At 50.0% G+C, this 17,073-nt stretch overlaps 6 protein-coding genes across 6 annotated transcripts; 4 read left to right on the forward strand and 2 right to left on the reverse strand.

Annotated features, from left to right (window-relative positions):
* Window positions 1-130: 130 nt before the first annotated feature.
* Window positions 131-3,440, reverse strand: BO85DRAFT_451861 (putative MYB DNA binding protein (Tbf1)). Its single transcript, XM_025660689.1, has 4 exons — window positions 3,113-3,440; window positions 2,477-2,955; window positions 1,762-2,415; window positions 131-1,708 (listed from the first exon to the last, which is right to left on the reverse strand). The coding sequence occupies exons 2-4, from the start codon at window positions 2,942-2,944 to the stop codon at window positions 428-430; spliced, it is 2,403 nt and encodes an 800-aa protein (XP_025512894.1). The 5' UTR covers window positions 2,945-2,955; window positions 3,113-3,440; the 3' UTR covers window positions 131-427.
* Window positions 3,441-4,138: 698 nt separating this feature from the next.
* BO85DRAFT_88625 (uncharacterized protein) lies at window positions 4,139-6,286 on the forward strand. The gene has a single exon (XM_025665757.1). It carries the CDS (start codon window positions 4,515-4,517, stop codon window positions 6,090-6,092), a length of 1,578 nt encoding a protein of 525 aa, XP_025512895.1. The 5' UTR covers window positions 4,139-4,514; the 3' UTR covers window positions 6,093-6,286.
* Window positions 6,287-6,578: 292 nt separating this feature from the next.
* BO85DRAFT_470806 (aminoglycoside phosphotransferase family protein) lies at window positions 6,579-7,719 on the reverse strand (the record flags this gene model as incomplete). The annotated part of the gene is made up of 3 exons (XM_025662425.1): window positions 7,092-7,719; window positions 6,886-7,034; window positions 6,579-6,837 (listed from the first exon to the last, which is right to left on the reverse strand). The coding sequence occupies exons 1-3, from the start codon at window positions 7,455-7,457 to the stop codon at window positions 6,579-6,581; spliced, it is 774 nt and encodes a 257-aa protein (XP_025512896.1). The 5' UTR covers window positions 7,458-7,719.
* A 2,341-nt stretch (window positions 7,720-10,060) lies between these two features.
* Window positions 10,061-11,329, forward strand: BO85DRAFT_461671 (uncharacterized protein; the record flags this gene model as incomplete). The annotated part of the gene is made up of 2 exons (XM_025661801.1): window positions 10,061-10,577; window positions 10,623-11,329. 2 exons carry the CDS (start codon window positions 10,061-10,063, stop codon window positions 11,327-11,329), a joined length of 1,224 nt encoding a protein of 407 aa, XP_025512897.1.
* A 284-nt stretch (window positions 11,330-11,613) lies between these two features.
* Window positions 11,614-13,946, forward strand: BO85DRAFT_451864 (putative capsule-associated protein CAP1). The gene is made up of 2 exons (XM_025660690.1): window positions 11,614-13,648; window positions 13,704-13,946. The coding sequence occupies exons 1-2, from the start codon at window positions 11,871-11,873 to the stop codon at window positions 13,753-13,755; spliced, it is 1,830 nt and encodes a 609-aa protein (XP_025512898.1). The 5' UTR covers window positions 11,614-11,870; the 3' UTR covers window positions 13,756-13,946.
* Window positions 13,947-14,368: 422 nt separating this feature from the next.
* On the forward strand, window positions 14,369-16,311 carry BO85DRAFT_88681 (alpha/beta fold hydrolase). The gene is made up of 3 exons (XM_025665758.1): window positions 14,369-14,735; window positions 14,831-15,300; window positions 15,354-16,311. The coding sequence occupies exons 1-3, from the start codon at window positions 14,567-14,569 to the stop codon at window positions 16,164-16,166; spliced, it is 1,452 nt and encodes a 483-aa protein (XP_025512899.1). The 5' UTR covers window positions 14,369-14,566; the 3' UTR covers window positions 16,167-16,311.
* Window positions 16,312-17,073: the final 762 nt, after the last annotated feature.

The following is a 17,073-nucleotide window of genomic DNA, read 5'->3' on the forward strand; positions in this document are numbered from 1 at the left end:
CGGGTCGCGCTGCCGGAGCGGAGAGCCATTCGTCTCTCTGCTCTTGTCCGCGGTCGGCCCGATTCTGCTACTATAGTGTATCTTTCTGGCTACGTCTACAGCAATTACATGCTTGATATTGGCCGAACAGTCAATTCATAAAGTACAGTCTTGCATTAAGTCCCTAATGCTGCCTCGCAATTACGAAAAATGAACAATGTTGGTACACAGCCCCAACTCTACATGGCCGTTCGTCTCCCCAGCAAGCAAAGCACCCTCGGGACCCCCAATCAACTCCCCCGGACAGTCACATCGGAAATCAACATAATCGCTAGAATAGATGTCGCAAAAGAAAACATAGAACACATTTTGATACATGTGGAAAAGGAGCAAAGAAGAATGAGATGGACATTGAGCAGAAGCTTAAACACAAGCCATGACGGACGCTTTATTGTCCAAGATGCATATTGGGATCAACATGGTCTTGATGGTGGGTATGATGCGGGTGATGCTGGTGATGGTGATGGTGGTGGTGATGCTGCCCAAAGGCTTCACCATGCACCTCTTGTCCCAGCGTCTGCATCAGGTTCTGCTCGGCTGTCTGGTCAAACGCCGCATGCGCTCCAGCATCTGGTGGCAGTGGCGATGCCGACATATCGTGGCCGTGTGTCATTCCAACCGGCTGCGCATGTGCACCGGCAAGCGCCATCATGCCCTTAATGCCTTCAACATGTGCCTTGTCCTCTTCTCCCTGCTTCTTCTGCCGTTCGCGGGCCTCGCGCTTGGCTGCCTGCGCAGGGGCACGCGTCTTTAGCTCTCCTGTCACAAACTTCAGGTAATACGGCACTTCAATGCCACTCTTGAGGAAGAACAGCTTCAAGTTCCGCGCCTTGTCCTTCAGTTGAACCTGGTTGCGATCCTTCAGCGCTTCGCTGATAGTGCCTCCCGGGCCAAACATGGCAAGAATCTGACTCCAGTGCGGGCCCTTGACCCGGTCCAGCCCGGCCATCAATGCGTTCTCCTCCTCCGTCGTCCACGGCCGACGCTGGCTGGGCAACCCAGACTTGCGGCTGCTAGGCGACGACTTGGCAGATGCCGCCATGCGCGCGCGCTCGTAGAGTACTTGAGTCGGCTGAGACTGCGAGTAGTGTGGTATCCCCGGCATATAGCCATGGTTGGCTGCGGCTGAGTTGGGTCGCGGAATCGAAGCAGGAGTCACATGGTTGTATTGCTGGAAGTTGGCCTGCAGGGGGCTTTGCTGGAAAGTTAGTTGACCAGGAGGTTGCTGGTAACCGGACGGAGCGGGACTATGATGATACGGCTGCTGGTGAGTCTGCTGATGCTGCATCTGACCCGTGGGCTGGGCAGCAGAATAGCCATGCAGAATCTGCCCCCCCTGCTGCGGCGCATGCTGAGGAGGTTGCTGCTGAAGTTGCTGGGGTTGATGCATCTGATGCTGTTGTTGGTGCTGCTGTGGTTGCTGCTGCGACGGTTGCTGTTGCTGGTTCTGTTGGGCCTGCTGCTGCTGGGAGCGTCTCAAGCCGTGGCCTTGCAATGCAATTTGCGCCGCACGAGCCGCACGCGCAACCAAGTCGCCGTGCATGTTTCTGTCAACAGGAACATCAGGTGGCTGGGTTGAGACGGGGAATTGGCCCTGCAAAGGAGCATTGGACGGCTGTGAGTCTCCGTCGGACGAGGATGGTTGTCGACCCTTAGCGGTCTTTTTCGTCTGGCTCATCGTTAGTACAGGCACGTGCAAAGATGAATGATGGGGATTCAGACCTGTTGGTTGCTGATGGTATCGAAGTTCTTGGTGATGTAGGAGCTCAAGTCTCGAAGAAAATCCTCCCAGTGGTACTTGTCCGGCAAGGCCTTCATGGCTTCCTCGTTGTTGACGTCGCTCAGCAGAATGTCACGGCGCGAACCGGCCCGCTTGACAAAGTCCGCTTCACTTGGAGCCAGCTGACGAGTCCCTGGACGCCGATCAAGCAGCTGTTGCTCCAGCTCATCGGGAAACAGGTCGTAAAGCAGCTCGGTTCGGGTTCTTTCCGAATTGTTCATCGATGCGATGAACGCCTGGGTCTTAAGTTCCAAGAACAAGGCACCCTGCACCTTGAGTAGACGGCCACCTTCGGGAACAAACACATCAAGGAAGTTATCGTTGAGTTCCGAAAATCCGATCTCCTGCGTGCCAAAAATACTGGAAACAAAGGATGCTAGATTGGCTTTGCGAATAATATCGATCTGGGAGGATTCGGTGAGCTCCAGCTCTGTAGGCGAAAGGAAGGACTTTTTGCTCGAGTAGACTTTTTTTGTATGATCGAACAGCGACCGCATGGTCGCATAGGCTTGGCCACTCTCGGTCTCGGGTTCGGAAACGAAGGACGTGATTTCCTGATACGAGGACTTGGCTAGCAGCGACAGAATCTGGGTTGACTAGAGACACCGCGGGTTAGAATCCTGTAAGCAAAGTCACGCGAAGTAAGTCGCGACTTACCAAATTGTCAAGAATGGGCAGACTCTGAATCTTCAGATGTGAGTTGGCTTTGACAAACACCATGCCCTTCGGAGGCGACGCGCTGGAGGTCTCCGCCAGTTGCTGCTGGCCTAACACACATTGTTCCTCCACACGTTCTGCGTGATTCATGATACTTGAAATCACAGTAGCCATGTCCGAATCAATATCAGCACTGCTTTCTGGTTGTGGCACCGCGCTTTCTGCAGATCCTTCGATGGGAGCGGGCGTGTCTAGAGGACGGTCCACGGGATGGTCCACGGGGTCGACAACACCAGAGCCTAATGCAGATGCCAATTCTTCTTCAATCTGATTTCCCGGTACTTGATCTGCAGTTAAGGTGGTCGGTGGAGGTGGTAGTGAAAGGTCAGCTGGCTCGGATTCGAGACGGCGTTTCTTAGAAGCTGGCGGCGAGAGGGAACCGTCATCTTCCTCGAGAGGGTGAGACATTTTGGGGGAAACTGCCGTGAATTCACGTCAACCCTGTGAATGGAAACAAACAGGGCATACAGAAAGTCTTCATCACTGCGGGTGTTTGATTTGAAGACAATCTACCCAGGAAGCTGCCGGGGCCAGCGGGAGCAGAGACTCCTTCGAACGGCGCGCAGGAGAACTCACCATGAGCGGCGGAATCGGTCACGGAGGGAACAGGCAACTCAGATGAGGCCGCCTCATCGAGAGACGGGTCTGTACCTCTCGTGTCGACCATGATAGGAACAATTCCTGATGGAAGGGATAGGCGTTGACTTCCAAGAGCAGAAATGAGGGCTTAGGGGTAGGGCGCAGGCGTAGGGCTTTTGGGAAGTGTTAGATTGAGAATCGCCCCCTCAGATTTTTCCTACTTTTTCCCTCTCCGCCCGGTCGGTCGGGGAACTCGGCTGGGGGTGTGGATTCCAGCTCCATTATTTCCTGGGGATACTTACGACATAGATAGTACACTAGTTGGATTTAATGTTCTATATCATTTTCAAATTCTATTTATTTATTTTTTCTTTCAGTATGATGAAAGACAACATATCCATTTATGTCTGTTTGGTCATTGCCAGGTTCTGTTGTAGTACTTCTGTTGTGTTTCCCCGACCGTCTTCCTGGCCTTTCCTCTTTCGGAAACCCATTCTCTTGTCTGTTTGGGTGCCTGATCCTCCACTTCTCTCTCTCTATACTCAAGATTCTACTGTTACTTCTTCTCTTCTTCCACCACTCTCTGGTACACACCCCATTTTGAATCCGGAACAGGCTTCACTTTTTGACTATAAAGTCCCTTCCTAGTGTATCATTTGATCACTTTTTGACCCCTCAGTGGTAACATTCATCCAAGGTTACTTCCGTCCAATGCTACTCTATCCATGCGTCATAGACTACCTCCTATCTCTTTCTAGACCTCTACTTTAAATCATTGCAACACACTGACGTGCTCTAGCTGCTTTTTTAGGATGATTGGAGAGTGGTACAATGGCATATGCAGAACGAACTCATCCCCGAGGATGCCAACAAGTGACAGTAGATAGACGCGTCTACCACTATAGCCATGTCGAGAACACCTCCTCCTGCAAGGGTCTAAGTTAACCTATCTCTATAGCATCTATAGGCATGATTAGGGATGCAGACACAGGACTGGTGTGTTCCGAGCAGCTCAGCCCTGATTGTCGGATGGACAAAGGCAATTCCCATGGTTCTTGATTGTAGGCAAAATTATTGCGCAGTTACGTCCGTGGTCTGTACCAGACGTTAACCGACCATTGGAGGAGTCCAGACACGGACCGGTCCTTGAATTTGACACCTCTAGAACCCTCCTCGCCCTATATTCCATGAGCACTCCCCGCAGGTTCAACATTTTCTATTTGACCCGGTTCCGTAGGATGTAACTACCGGTGCTGCTAATGCTTTTATCTGGGGCCCTCCCACTGTTGGATGATCGACACTCATTCGTGTATACATGATAGTGCTTGGTAGTCTTCACCCATAGTGTCGACTGAGCATCTTCACTTTACATGAAAGGCCGACTTTAAGAAGCCCCACAATGCTTTCTACGCGCCAGTTTGTCGCCCTTGCGGCAATCCTGCAGGCAGCTACTCAGGCTTCGGCTCAGGATTTGAAAGAGCAAGTTTGGGCGGTATTCGCTTACACTCTATACGGAGACCGTGTCCCGACAGCCCTGCCTCGCCCCAATATTCTGACACCATATGGTGCCAACACACTGTATGAAGCTGGGTCTGCTTTCCGAGACCGATATGTTGCAATCCATTCGACCGACGTCAGTCCGAGTACGAGAATCGAGAGCATCTCTACATATGCTCTCGAAGATGAAGATCTTGATATTCTGTCTACCACCGATCCATCGGTCATTGCGTCAGCGCAGGCTTTTATGCAGGGGCTATACCCACCTCTCAACGATACTTACGACGTGCAATATCCTGACCCGTCGTATCTCATGGCCAATGGCAGCTTTGCGACTGCCCCTATGGGTGGCTACCAATATCCGCCCATTGTCACCGTGAGCTCGGACGACCCTCAGTCGGTCGTGGTGGCAGGCCAAGATAATTGCTTCCTGCATCAGATCGCCAATGCTGACTATCAGGCTAGCACGGACGCTCAGCAAATGATACAGGAGTCTGACGCGCTCTACAACCGTCTTTACATCCAGGCCCTGTCAGGCGATTTTGACCGCTCTTCGGTCAACTATGCGAACTCCATTGCGGTCTCTGAATTCTTAGAATACCAGCTCTTGCACAACGAGACATTGTTGCACAGCGTCAGCCAAGAGGATATAAGGCTCGCGCGCTGGTATGCCGATCAATACACTTTTGCAACAAACGGCAACTCGGATACATCATTGTCAAGCCCAATCGATAGCAGTGCCATTCGCACAATTGCAGGTCAGACACTAGCCGGAAGTATCTTGGATGCATTCGACACCAATGTTCTTTACAGGGGTACCAGTGGGAAACTGACATTCGTCTTCGGAGGCTACGAGCCTGCTGTGGCTCTTACCTCCCTCGTGCAACTTGCATCCCCGGCAAATGGAAAATTCTATGGACGACCTGCGCTCGGGGCCTCGCTCACCTTTGAGCTCTTTAGTCTGGAAAACCAGTCATTTCCAACCTATCCTGACCCGTCTCAGCTTTATGTGCGGTTCCTCCTGCGCAATGGAACAACATCACCGGAATTCCAATCTTACCCGCTTTTTGGACACAGCCCCAGCAGCATCGAAGTTCCCTATAGCGAGTTCAAGGCTGAGATGCAGACCTTTGCGCTGAATTCGACGCAGGAGTGGTGCCTCCAGTGTGATTCGTCTTCGTCAGCTGTATTCTGTCCGGGTGTCCTGGATGATGGAAACGATGGCCCGAGTAGTAGCGCAGCCTCTTCCTCCGGACGCAAAGGAATCAGCCCCGCCGTTGGAGGAGTCATCGGTGCGATTGTGACTCTAGTTGTCGTTGGGTTGATTGCTGCTGCCGGGTTCCTGCTGCTTGGGGTCCGAGTACAGCGTGGACGCAGGCCGAGCTTGGAGGAAATCAAAGGAGGTATTGATTTGGGAAGCGACTCGAACCTGGCCCTGCGGGAACATGCTGCGCCGCCAGCAAAGACGGCAAGGCCTTGAGTCTGGATCTACGGGCAGGCTGATGACCTTGATATCATGGAAAGCAAGATGAGTATAATAACAAAACAGCGGTCTTATGTGAATTTTAGTATTGAATACATGTTGCTCCATTTCAATACAAAAAGCTATATTCCATATTGGGATAAATTCATTCTACGTCTAGTCGCAATTGCCCCGGGGAACAGATGGGGTGACGCAGACGAGTCAATACAACTTGATCCAACATTTTTAAGGAGGTTATATCGCACAAATTGAAACAGCCTCGGCCTGAATTGTATGCGTGAGACACCCTTCGGGGCCACGATGTAGGGGTGGGTATCTAGCGTAGACATGAGGAAACATGAGGGAACATAAGATGTACATAATAGTGGGGAATTAAGAACACCTCTAGACGAAATTCATATCAATGACATGAGAAGCTCGCATGACGCCAGGGTAAATTGGACAAGAAGACGGACAATAGAGAGAACAAGAGGACAAGGATGACTACCACCCTCGATCCTTGATGGTAGCGATAAATTTGGCCCGGAGATACCCAGAGGGCTCCAGCACCCTTTTCAGCACGGGAAGCCACCAATCCTCTATAGATTCATGAATGACCGTTGCCAAGGCATACTCCATGTATTCAGGGAAAAATCCACTGTACGCCCAATCGACGATGCCGGTGAGCTGGCCATCCTGAACCATAATATTCCGCGCAGACAGATCACCATGTGTCAAAACGAACTTTGAAGGCCTCTTCTTCCTCATCTTAGGCAAGTATCGCTTCCAGAATGCCTATTGGTAAGGAAACTTAACTCTGGCAAAGCACCACTCATCAAATTCCTCTTCTGAAGCAAAGGGACCCATGTCATTATTGTGCAGGCGGTCGAAGAAATTATATGTCGTGACATTGCCGATACGGCCAATATACGGCTGGGTGTGTTTCCGCATCTCTTGTACCTTGAAAAGGTGAGCACACAAATTGCTCAACCAGGCAATGTAGGTTATGAAACCTACCTGCTGCTTGAGTTGGAGTTCAATGTTTTTCTTTTGAGACTTGGTTAAGGTGTGCCAGACTTTATCAAGCGAATCGCCAGGCACCCGGTCAGTCACTGTGGCTATGACACCCCTCTTCACGTCATAGCAACCGCGTACCCGAGGTGTGAGGATCCCTTTTTCATGGGCAAACTGCATCATTTCAGCTTCCGATCGCCTGTAGTCTTCCTTCCGGTTCACTTTCACAGCGACCAAGTTACCGCTCGTGGTTCGGGATTCCACCACGCGATTCCCCATATAGTCGCAGAGGTCTGTGCCTAGTATGATGCTCCGATATTCCTCCAGCTGCTTAGCCAGGCGGGCCTCAATTTCCTCTACCTCTGACATGTTGTAGATGATGGCGAAGCCGCGAGGGGGAGTATGACTGAGGGAAGGAAGGAAGTGAGGTCGCGAACTACTGTTGGGCGTCCTCAAATGAGCCGCCCGCGCGCGCCAACCACCGGAGCGGGAGAACTTCTTAGCACAGTAGCTTTATTATTCCGCACGTGCGCCATAGTTAGTTCTATCTGTCTCATCCTGTTACGTATACTCTGTCTTCGAGGGCAGACATGGTGTGTGGGTGTATAGTAGGTTCCTGCCCACTCCCGAGCTGGCAGAAATTGGTGGGGAATAGAAATGGGCTGGACCCGTTTCGCCAGCGGATGTCCCCCGCTTATCTACTCCAGTACGGTAAACCCCGGAAATAAGCAATAAATTACTCTACTAAAAGTAATCTTGTATGGAAGGAGAGTCAAAATATAGTAACTACCTAGTACGGAAGTTTCCTGAAATTCAATATATATATCAATTTAGACTAGTAGTGATTGAGTTGTTATAAATAGAGGATTCCCATCTACATAGTACTTCTCTCGTCTTAGGTGTCAGGATTCAGTCTAGTACGATTTGGACTGTGAATCCTCCAAATGATACCGCTAGGCTACCCAGTGAAAGATTAGAATTCTGTGTCAACAGAGCCAGGATGCTCACTTCTTATAAGCTGACTTTCACTACTACGGGTGCATGTGAAATCGGATCTTCACATAAGGCCCTCTTTAGATTGAATGACAAGAACGGTATATAACCAGAGACATTGCTGTGGCAAGTACTAACTAGCACAGAATGTTCTCCATTCCTTTTCTAACATCATTATCGGAGCCAGAATGTCGAGTCTTTCTAGCATTAGTTTAGCTTCTATACCAAAAGACCGACCTTTGCCGCTGCATATAATATCCTGGAGACATGGCAGTCTTTCCCACTGGGCCATCTTTCTGCCTTACCAAATGGTGGAACAAAAGGAATCCTCTATCACATTGGCTATGAAGAGCGCAGACGCTACATCGCGTGTACCACATCTTCTAGGTTATCCAAAGAACCTTTCAGAGCTCCCCAATGAAAGTTGACCCACCAGATCGTTCACAATACCTGACGCTTTCGCTACTTTTGCCCAAGTTGAGGATGCAGTGAACAAAGTGTACGAGAACTACAAGATATACAACATTTTCACACGAAACTGTCAGCTTTTCGTGCTGGATGTATTCCTGCGAGTGCACCAACTCTACCCGACTTCTGTACCGGCCAGTGCCATTCGAGACATACGTCGCCGTGGGACTATATCGACCTTGCTTGCGCTTAGCATACGAGGAACTCCAGTGATGTATCCCGTGTCCGAAGACCGGCTCCGCAATCCTAACCGCTATGAGATCGACTAGCGCAAGAAGACCTACGTACCAGTAGAGGGCGGCCTGCCAGCCGTTCGCACTGATGACAATACCCTCACTGGCCTGGCCACCCGCTCAACTCATCCCTAAAGCCCTGACGCTGGTCCTCCTCCTCATTCCACTGAAAGGACCGACACTGGCTTTTTCACACGTCCTCTTGCTCCGCAGCCTGACACTTAACGTAAGCCTCCAAGACCGTGGACTCGTGCAAGACCGGAAAACTATATGAAACTGCAGGTGGACATGGAATTCGATTCTCAAAGACACGAGGCTGCGAACTATGTACTGTCAGCCGTGCTCATTAAGCCTCCCGCGCCATGGCGCATGGCGCGACCCCCTCGTTCTGCTGCTATTCTTAGCCCGGCGCCTATCTTCTGAAATTGTTGGATTTAGTATACTGATCCTTGGACCACTTATCTCTGATGTGTTCCCTCTATATTTTTTCCCCTTACAATTTTTGCCCTTCTCTTCTGTGTCTTCTAGTCTACTATATCAAATCGATTGCATCTCTTTTTCCGTTCATATCACCAGTAGTAACAATAGTACTACGTAGAACGAATAGTCATGAGCTTGCAAAGGCCCAACCATGGTTCTATAGATTTAAGAAATAGGTTTAGATCAGATAGACAATATTACTGCCCGAAAGTCAAAAGCTGGAGATGATTTACCCCTCTTGCCTGGTAAGCTATACCTGACTACCACAATTCTTGGATAGTATTAGAGCTTGAGCTAAGAAAGAGTCATTACGGGGCTCCAATCCTGGGAGGGCCGATTAAACAGTAATAGGAAGACGCTACACTCTTACCTGAAGATAACTAAGGCTTGTTTTCTTCACCGACAGAATTCCACCGCCTGCCATTTCAACCCGTTCAAGCCTGAGACAGAAACCGTGCTCCTCAAGCAGAAAATCATCTATTGGAAAGGCGGTAGGGTATCTGTCTGTACTACAAACAAGCCTTACCTTATGTATTACTCCGTACTCTGTACATCATCTTTCTTTAGTACCTTATCTATAGGAAGGGTACTAAGCCTAACATAATTAGCCTGTTCAGCAGCACGGCCTCGGAGGAAGAAACCAAACACTGGCCGCATCGCATAGCGCAGTAGTATCTATTGGTGACCCTTTTATCGCCCTGTTAGCATCTTTGACGTGTCATCCTCTCTTTCGCTTGTGTTGGGAAGCACCTGACATTTCACCTGCATTAAAGCCCAAGAGTCTTTGTACACTGCGCAATGACACAAATGAAGCGGCCATGCTCCCCTACGCCCCTCCCCTCCAAGCGCGTTTCTACAACCGCTTGCCTCACAACTGATGCCCTCAAGGAGCATGACCGAAACACACGCCCTGTCTCTCTAATCACGCGTCTCGATATAGCCTCAGAGCAGAGCACAAGCGGCATACCAGGGGAGATCCCAATACTTTCCCCATCCACCCGCTCCTCACAACGGTCGCGGTCCAGCAGCCCCTCCAGGCTAAGTGACGCGCAATATCGTTACAGACTTCTCCGGCGTGCAAATATCTTTGTTGATGATGAGATCCCCATGGACATTCAGCATGAGACAGAGAACAAGGTTTTCAATGTACTCTTTGATACTGACGACAGTAATTTATACAAGGTTTCTGAGAAGTTCTGGCATAAATCCAAAGAACTGGTCAGAAAACTATCAGGGGAGGCCGAATGGACAGAAGCATTTTACACGGCAATTGACGAGTTGAAACCCGATGGGCTCGAAGTTGCGCGCAATCGAGGTAAGCACCATAATGCGTCAAACTCGGCCATGCTAACTTCTTTAGACTGGCGTGAGGATCTAAAACCTCCAGTATATAATCCTCTTTCTACCATCCCGCGGAAACGAGACCGGTCACATCGAATCGTACCGGGATACACAGTCGAACCAACCATTCCTATATTCAAGCTTAAAGATCCACGTCCAGACATATGTGTCGGTTTGTCCGATGAGAACTTAGCAAACGCTCTTGTACCTAAGAAGGGCCGTAGCGCTGCACGAAGATTTCTAGTTGACCTGCAAGAAACCTCCAGCCTTATCAGTGACCCCCACGTCACACCTCTTGGCCTTCGATTCCCTTTTCTGGTAGTCGAAGCAAAGGCTGCTGCAACTGGGGGGAACTTGTACCAAGCACAGAATCAAGCTGCAGTAGGTGGTTCAGCAGCACTTCAAATCTTGAAGAATCTTTCGGATCTCCAAGATTTGGACGAAGAGGGCCAAGAAATTACTGAAGACGGCCCTGTGGTAGCCCAAGATTTGCCAAACACCAAGTTGCGCCTCGCCTTCTCTGTCACCACAGAGGGCCCAATTCACGAATTATGGATTCATTTCCAGAAGCCCCGAGAAGAAGATTTTTACATGGTGTGCTTGGGAACCTGGAGAACGACATTGAAAGACGGTTCATTGAATTTCTTACGGCAACTTTCAGCTATATTGCGATGGGGAAGTGGTGAATTAAAGGATGACATTATTAGTGTCCTTCAGGATATATAATTTAAACAATGTAAGTTGGTACTTTACTGCAGGCAGGTAAGGCTTGCCTTTAGTAGATACAGAAACCCCACTTCATTTCCGACAGAGGTATCTTCCTGCCTGAGATAAAAGAGAATACCTCTATCTAGTCTTTGACTCTCGTGTGCTCATCTTGTATATAGCCTTCTGCCACTAGCCTGATGTAGTAACAACCGCGCACGGGCACTCACTAATACCCAAACGGGTATAGTGCACGGGATTGCCAGAGGGACCGACCGATAAAGTTTCCCGCTGGTTGATACCGTCATCGTTCTTCGTCTATCAGGCAGATCAATGGAATGCTAGCAATGCTTGTGAAACATTCTCGTCATTGACCATTGTTCTTACTGCAATTTTTTTTCTTCAGAGATTTGGTGGTTCTGGTCTCTCGCTGAATCAAAGGACTGAAGCATCTTCGAGGGACCGATAAGACTCAATATCATTGCCTCTGCTTAGTTCCCGGTTTGTTTACAAACAACAAACCTCGTCTCTCTGCATGGCGTAGACTCGCCCTGGTGGCAGAATGCGAACCCAACGATTTGTGGTCTGGCTGGGCACATTTGTCCTCGTCTCCCTATTCCTCATCTTCTTCAGAGGTCCCAGCCCCTCACCCTCACCTATTGTGGACCTCTATCCTTCTCCCGATTCTCGGCCTCCGACTACTTTGCAGAGGCCCCCCGTACCGTCCAATGCCCAGCTTATTGAACAGTCTGGCCTCCGAAAGGCTGCTCAACCGGACAGTCTTCATCCGATTGCATCGCTTGTCAATAATGCGGAGCAGCAGTTCGATCGGCTACTGTCACGTCAATCGAAGACCTTGGCTCAGGCTGTCAATGAATATCGAGAGCGTTACAACATGCACCCGCCCCCGCATTTTGACAAATGGTTTCAATTTGCCAAAGATAGAGGGGTTCAGCTGATTGATGAATATGATACAATTTATCATGCTCTGTTGCCATTTTGGGCCCTCGAACCAAAGACTATTCGCGATCGGGCTCGCGAGACGCTGGGCTTCGACAATTCTATGATCGGGGTACTGATCAGAAATGGATCTGTGTCACTGGTGGAAGGCGGAGCATTCGAGCAGAGCTGGCAGCGCAGTGCCACCGCTAAGATGATCGGAAGTTTTGTCGAGTATCTGCCTGATATGGATCTTGTATTCAATGCCCTCGATGAGCCGCGAGTCGTTGTACCCAGCGAAGATCTCCAGAGGCTGGTTGCAATTGCGAGAGAGCAAGTCTCTCAAATTACTGTTACGAATACCATGCCCACAAATGCATGGTCAGATAGACCCAGCGACTTGAACAAGGGTGACCGCATTGATGAAGTGCGTACTACCCGTTTCAATCGATTCACCCGTCAGTCCACGTGGAGTTATTCTCGGTCTTCTTGTCCAGTCGACAGTCCGGTCCGCTCTCTTGATGAGCAGGCCGCGGATAATGTAAACTCCTACGCTCAGGGCGAGTTAGGATTTATATACAACACTAGCGCCTTTTCTGACATTTGCAACTCACCTTCCCTCCGCCACAAGTATGGGTTCTTTGACCGGCCAAACAGGTTTGAGGCTGTACATGACTTGTTCCCGGTCTTCTCGCAGAGCAAGATCTCGAGCTACCAGGATATCCTGTACCCAAGCCCTTGGTACTGGTCTGACCAGGTACCTTACGAAGAAGACAAAGATATGGAGTGGAATGAGAAGAGCAGCCAGATGTTCTGGAGAGGCTCAACAACTGGAGGATACTCCAGAGCTGGGGGCTGGCGGCGGCAGCATCGACAATTGTTCGTCGGCAATGTTAATGCCCTCAATACAGCCAAGATACTGTCCAAGACTGAAAGTAACCAATGGAAGGCCAGGGGTGTTGGTCGGAACTCCTTTGCAAATCTCTTCGACGTTCGGTTCACGTACATTGGCCAATGTGATGACAAGGACTGTGCCGCCCAGGGAGAGTATTTTGATTTGGCGGAACCGGTTGATCAGCAAGACGCTTGGGCGTACAAACATCTGCTGGACATGGATGGGAATGCGTTCAGTGGTCGGTTCTATGCGTTCTTACGCAGCAGGAGTCTCGTACATAAGGTCTCAATCTTCCGCGAGTGGCATGATGAGTGGCTCAAACCCTGGACACATTACGTACCTTTGAGCCTAACTGGAGATGATTATCTGGAGGCAATGCGATACTTTGAGTCCGAAGAAGAGGGCAGAGTGATCGCACCCAGACTGGCTCAGCAAGGCCGGGAATGGGCGCAGAAAGCTCTTCGGAACGAGGACATGGAGGTCTGGTTCTTCCGACTTTTACTAGAGTAAGTGCACTCTTTGTATCTTTTGCTTTATTGATACTAAAAACCCATCCAATAGGTACGGGCGCCTAGTTGACGACAACCGACATAACCTGGGCTTTTCGGTCTAGCTTTGTATGATGACTATCAGGTTTTGCTATTTTGCTTTCTGTCTTATTCCCCATTGTTTAACGAACGTACGATATATATGGCGTTTTGGAGCCTTTGCTATGATGAGACGAAAATCTGGAATTGCCAATTGATGTGTGTATATATGACTTATGGAATAAATCGAAAATGAAATTCACATTTTATATCCTTAGTTATGCTGTTGCCGTGTACCAAACACCACTGCACAAAAACCCTTATACTCTCCGAATTAATTGTGGCCCCGTTTCACATGCGGCGGGTCCCATCTGAGCGGGTATTAGGTCATCGGGCCCCAGTCCTCTCGTCTCTTCCTCCCATAGAGTTACTTTGGTTAGTTCCAGAGAAAGAAGAGCTTGGGTGGCGGAGACCTCTTCCAGTCTCGGAATTTGCCCCATTAATAGACAAGCACTAACCAGCACTGGGTAGTTTAAGGCTATCAAACACACACTTACCAATATGCTTGCTCACCAGCCAAGAACCGTTTCCCCTCCACCTCAATCCTTCGATCTTTTCCACTAAGATCCTCCCTCCCTTTCCCCTATCCTATCCGGACTAGTTCCGTCAGGTGGATCTTCTGTTTGCTTTGCTCTGGTCTACTATAAATTTGCCTCGGCCTCCGCTGGTTACCTGTTGTCGTCAGCTCATCTTCTCCCCTTCACTTTCTTTGTTTCCTTTTTTTTTTTATTTTTTTATTTTGCGATCTTTCAGTCATTGGACTTCACTCAAGTACTGTAGTGCTGGTGATTGAGATTGATTGATTGACAATTTCCGTGTCTGCATGGGATAAGATACATGCATGCATGCATCATGACGCCCACAGCTTGGTTGCTTGGAAAGCTTAAATCGGCTGTGGTTCTGACATATGGGTTGGGCGGACTGTTGTTCTATGGCCTTGTCGCTGTGAAGCTGGGGTATTTCTTCAAGCAGACTACTGAAAAGGAGGAGTTGGAGTTGAAGATCGGTAAGAGTTTTGTCTATGTTGCTTTTCTTTGTTTTACGTGCTATGCTGGGACTGTGCGGGGTACATAAAGGCTGATGACTTATGATGAATCCTAGCGCGCAACAAGTTCTGGGACTTGTCCAAGGATTGGGATGGCTTTTCGCATCATATACTTAGCCTGAAGAACGGATTCAAGTTTCACTACGTTTGCAACGACCAAGGAGCCTCGGCGGATCAGGATAAACCCGTGGTTGTCTTTATCCATGGCTTCCCCGATAGCTGGGCCATCTGGCGCAATGTTCTGAGCTCTTCGTCTCTTCAGCAGTCTGCGACGCTCATTGCGGTTGATATGCCTGGTTATGGTGGGACTGATAGCTTGGCTGATTACTCGCCTACTAATGTGCTCGAGAGTCTGACGGAGTTTATCCTTGCGATCAGAGCCAAATATGGCGTGGATACGGAGGCCGGTATGCGCCAGAAGAAGCTAGTTGTTGTCGCGCATGACTGGGGCTGTGTTGTTTCTATGCGACTTGCGGCTGAAGCTCCTCAGTTGGCGGATCGGTTTATCTTGAGTAATGGCCCATTGGTACGTTATTGCTGAGATTCTACGGGTATGTTCGGTTGTGCTGATGATGTTAGCCTGCACTTGCCACGTCCAACATAAGTCGTCTGCTGTCTGCATCTGTTAAGATGTTGAAGACGGCCTCGCGCTCGCCGATCCAATCGCGTTCGATGATCTACAAGGCCTTTGCCACCATGAGCCCCGTTTACCGGCAATTCTTCAAGTCCAAGTACATCTTTGCTATGCAGCTGCCCATGCCTCTCGTTCGGTTTTTCGGAAGGGGTGGAAATTATTCCTTCTTGAAGCTCATCCACAGAGGCTCCTTCGGAAAGCGGGAGTATACGTCTCAGGATGCTGCGGAGTGTTTTGCTAGCTCCTTGGGCCCGTCAGTTGCAGAATCCGGGACTCAGACCGCTGATGGCGAGCAATATCCCGAGTCACTGAAGAATGAGCGCGCACCGTCGAGCTTCCAGCACATGGCCTGCTATTACAGAGATGGAACTGCTTACGCGCGTTGGGACAAATCTGTTGAGACGATTACTGCCTTGCACAGCATCGCGAGCGGTAGCGGTGCCCGTCGTGCCAGCAGCGGGGCTGGACTGTTTGATGACGGACCCAAGGGGGCCCTGAAAGCTTGTGCGACCGTTATTTGGGGCAAGGGAGACATTGCTTTAGAGCCGCAGATCTGCTTGGATGGCCTCGCCGATTACCTTGTCGCAGACAGTCAGTTGGTCGAGCTTCCACTCACGGGACACTTCACTCCGATGGAACGGGAGAGCCAGGTTGCCTTGGAAAAGGCCGTTGAGTGGGCTGTCAAGGGCGAGAAGGAGGACATCGGGGCGGTTATGAAGGCTTGCTATCCAACGGCGGTAGTGACTCTTCGGAAGTGAACTGATCCGATCGTGTTGTTTGCTTGAATAGCTATTTTAGGACGGACGCCCTTTGGCCTAGTCCTTCCTTAGTTGTTGTGAATGTTTTGCCGAGACTGGCTCAGCAGGTGCAGGGGGACACAAAGCCAGGAACACGGTTTTCTTGTTTCCGCGCCGAGACCACTATCGGTGCACTCCAAGGGGAAAGAAAAGAGTGTGGACATGCAAGGGGCATTCGCGGAGGTTGGCTGTCGGTCTGGCTTCTAGGCTGGTCTGCAATCGGAATTCCACAGCTTCTTTCCCTTCCTCCTTTAAATAGACGGGAGTTTTCGCAACGCAACGTGCATCACCTCCGACATCCGGTGAATAAACGGCCGGGAGGAGCAAGCGTTGGTGGCACGGGGACGCGGCCTGATGCAGTTGAGCTCTGCCGCTTCCTCACCAATAATCCCTGGCGTTGGCTTTGGCTCATTTTGTTCTCCCCCCTCCTCAGACCATCCCCAGCCAGTGCGCGCGCATTGACTTTTTCTTTCCCCCAGAGTAGTAGTCCCGAGCCACGAACGAGCTATCCGTTTTATTTTATTTTTTTTCTTTCTTTTCTTGTATCCTCCATTCCCCATCATTCAGCAAGCACAGCAATTCAATTCAAGTTGTCGTGTGGGTATTCGTAAATCCAACCAGAAAAGAAGTCTGGTTCCATCCAGATCTTGACTTCCCCAGCCTCCCAAGGACCGACTTTGCTGATTGCTGCTTATGCTGGCGGGCGGGGTTTAGCTCCAAACGTCACCTGCGAGTGAGGGGGATCGTAGTAATTTGGGGGTGAACTAGCTCAGTACCTCCTAGACTAGCTCTCAACCTGCCTTCTCTCCTCTTTGCTTTCCTTCTCGTCTTCGTGCACCTCACACTCGTTTGTTTTTATTTGTTTCTT

This window comes from Aspergillus piperis (assembly GCF_003184755.1).
Source record: "Aspergillus piperis CBS 112811 unplaced genomic scaffold BO85scaffold_17, whole genome shotgun sequence".
In the NCBI taxonomy this organism is placed as follows: Eukaryota; Fungi; Ascomycota; class Eurotiomycetes; order Eurotiales; family Aspergillaceae; genus Aspergillus; species Aspergillus piperis.

Excerpts from the sequence above, each read along its gene's own strand:
- BO85DRAFT_451861 (XM_025660689.1), bottom strand. The coding sequence starts at position 2,944 with ATGTCTCACCCTCTCGAGGAAGATGACGGTTCCCTCTCGCCGCCAGCT. Across the intron at positions 2,416-2,476 it reads TGCCCATTCTTGACAATTTG|TCAACCCAGATTCTGTCGCT; the intron begins GTAAGTCGCGAC and ends CGGTGTCTCTAG. Across the intron at positions 1,709-1,761 it reads ATACCATCAGCAACCAACAG|ACGAAAAAGACCGCTAAGGG; the intron begins GTCTGAATCCCC and ends ACGATGAGCCAG.
- BO85DRAFT_88625 (XM_025665757.1), top strand. The coding sequence starts at position 4,515 with ATGCTTTCTACGCGCCAGTTTGTCGCCCTTGCGGCAATCCTGCAGGCA.
- BO85DRAFT_451864 (XM_025660690.1), top strand. The coding sequence starts at position 11,871 with ATGCGAACCCAACGATTTGTGGTCTGGCTGGGCACATTTGTCCTCGTC. Across the intron at positions 13,649-13,703 it reads TTCTTCCGACTTTTACTAGA|GTACGGGCGCCTAGTTGACG; the intron begins GTAAGTGCACTC and ends CCCATCCAATAG.
- BO85DRAFT_88681 (XM_025665758.1), top strand. The coding sequence starts at position 14,567 with ATGCATGCATGCATCATGACGCCCACAGCTTGGTTGCTTGGAAAGCTT. Across the intron at positions 14,736-14,830 it reads GGAGTTGGAGTTGAAGATCG|CGCGCAACAAGTTCTGGGAC; the intron begins GTAAGAGTTTTG and ends GATGAATCCTAG. Across the intron at positions 15,301-15,353 it reads TCTTGAGTAATGGCCCATTG|CCTGCACTTGCCACGTCCAA; the intron begins GTACGTTATTGC and ends TGATGATGTTAG.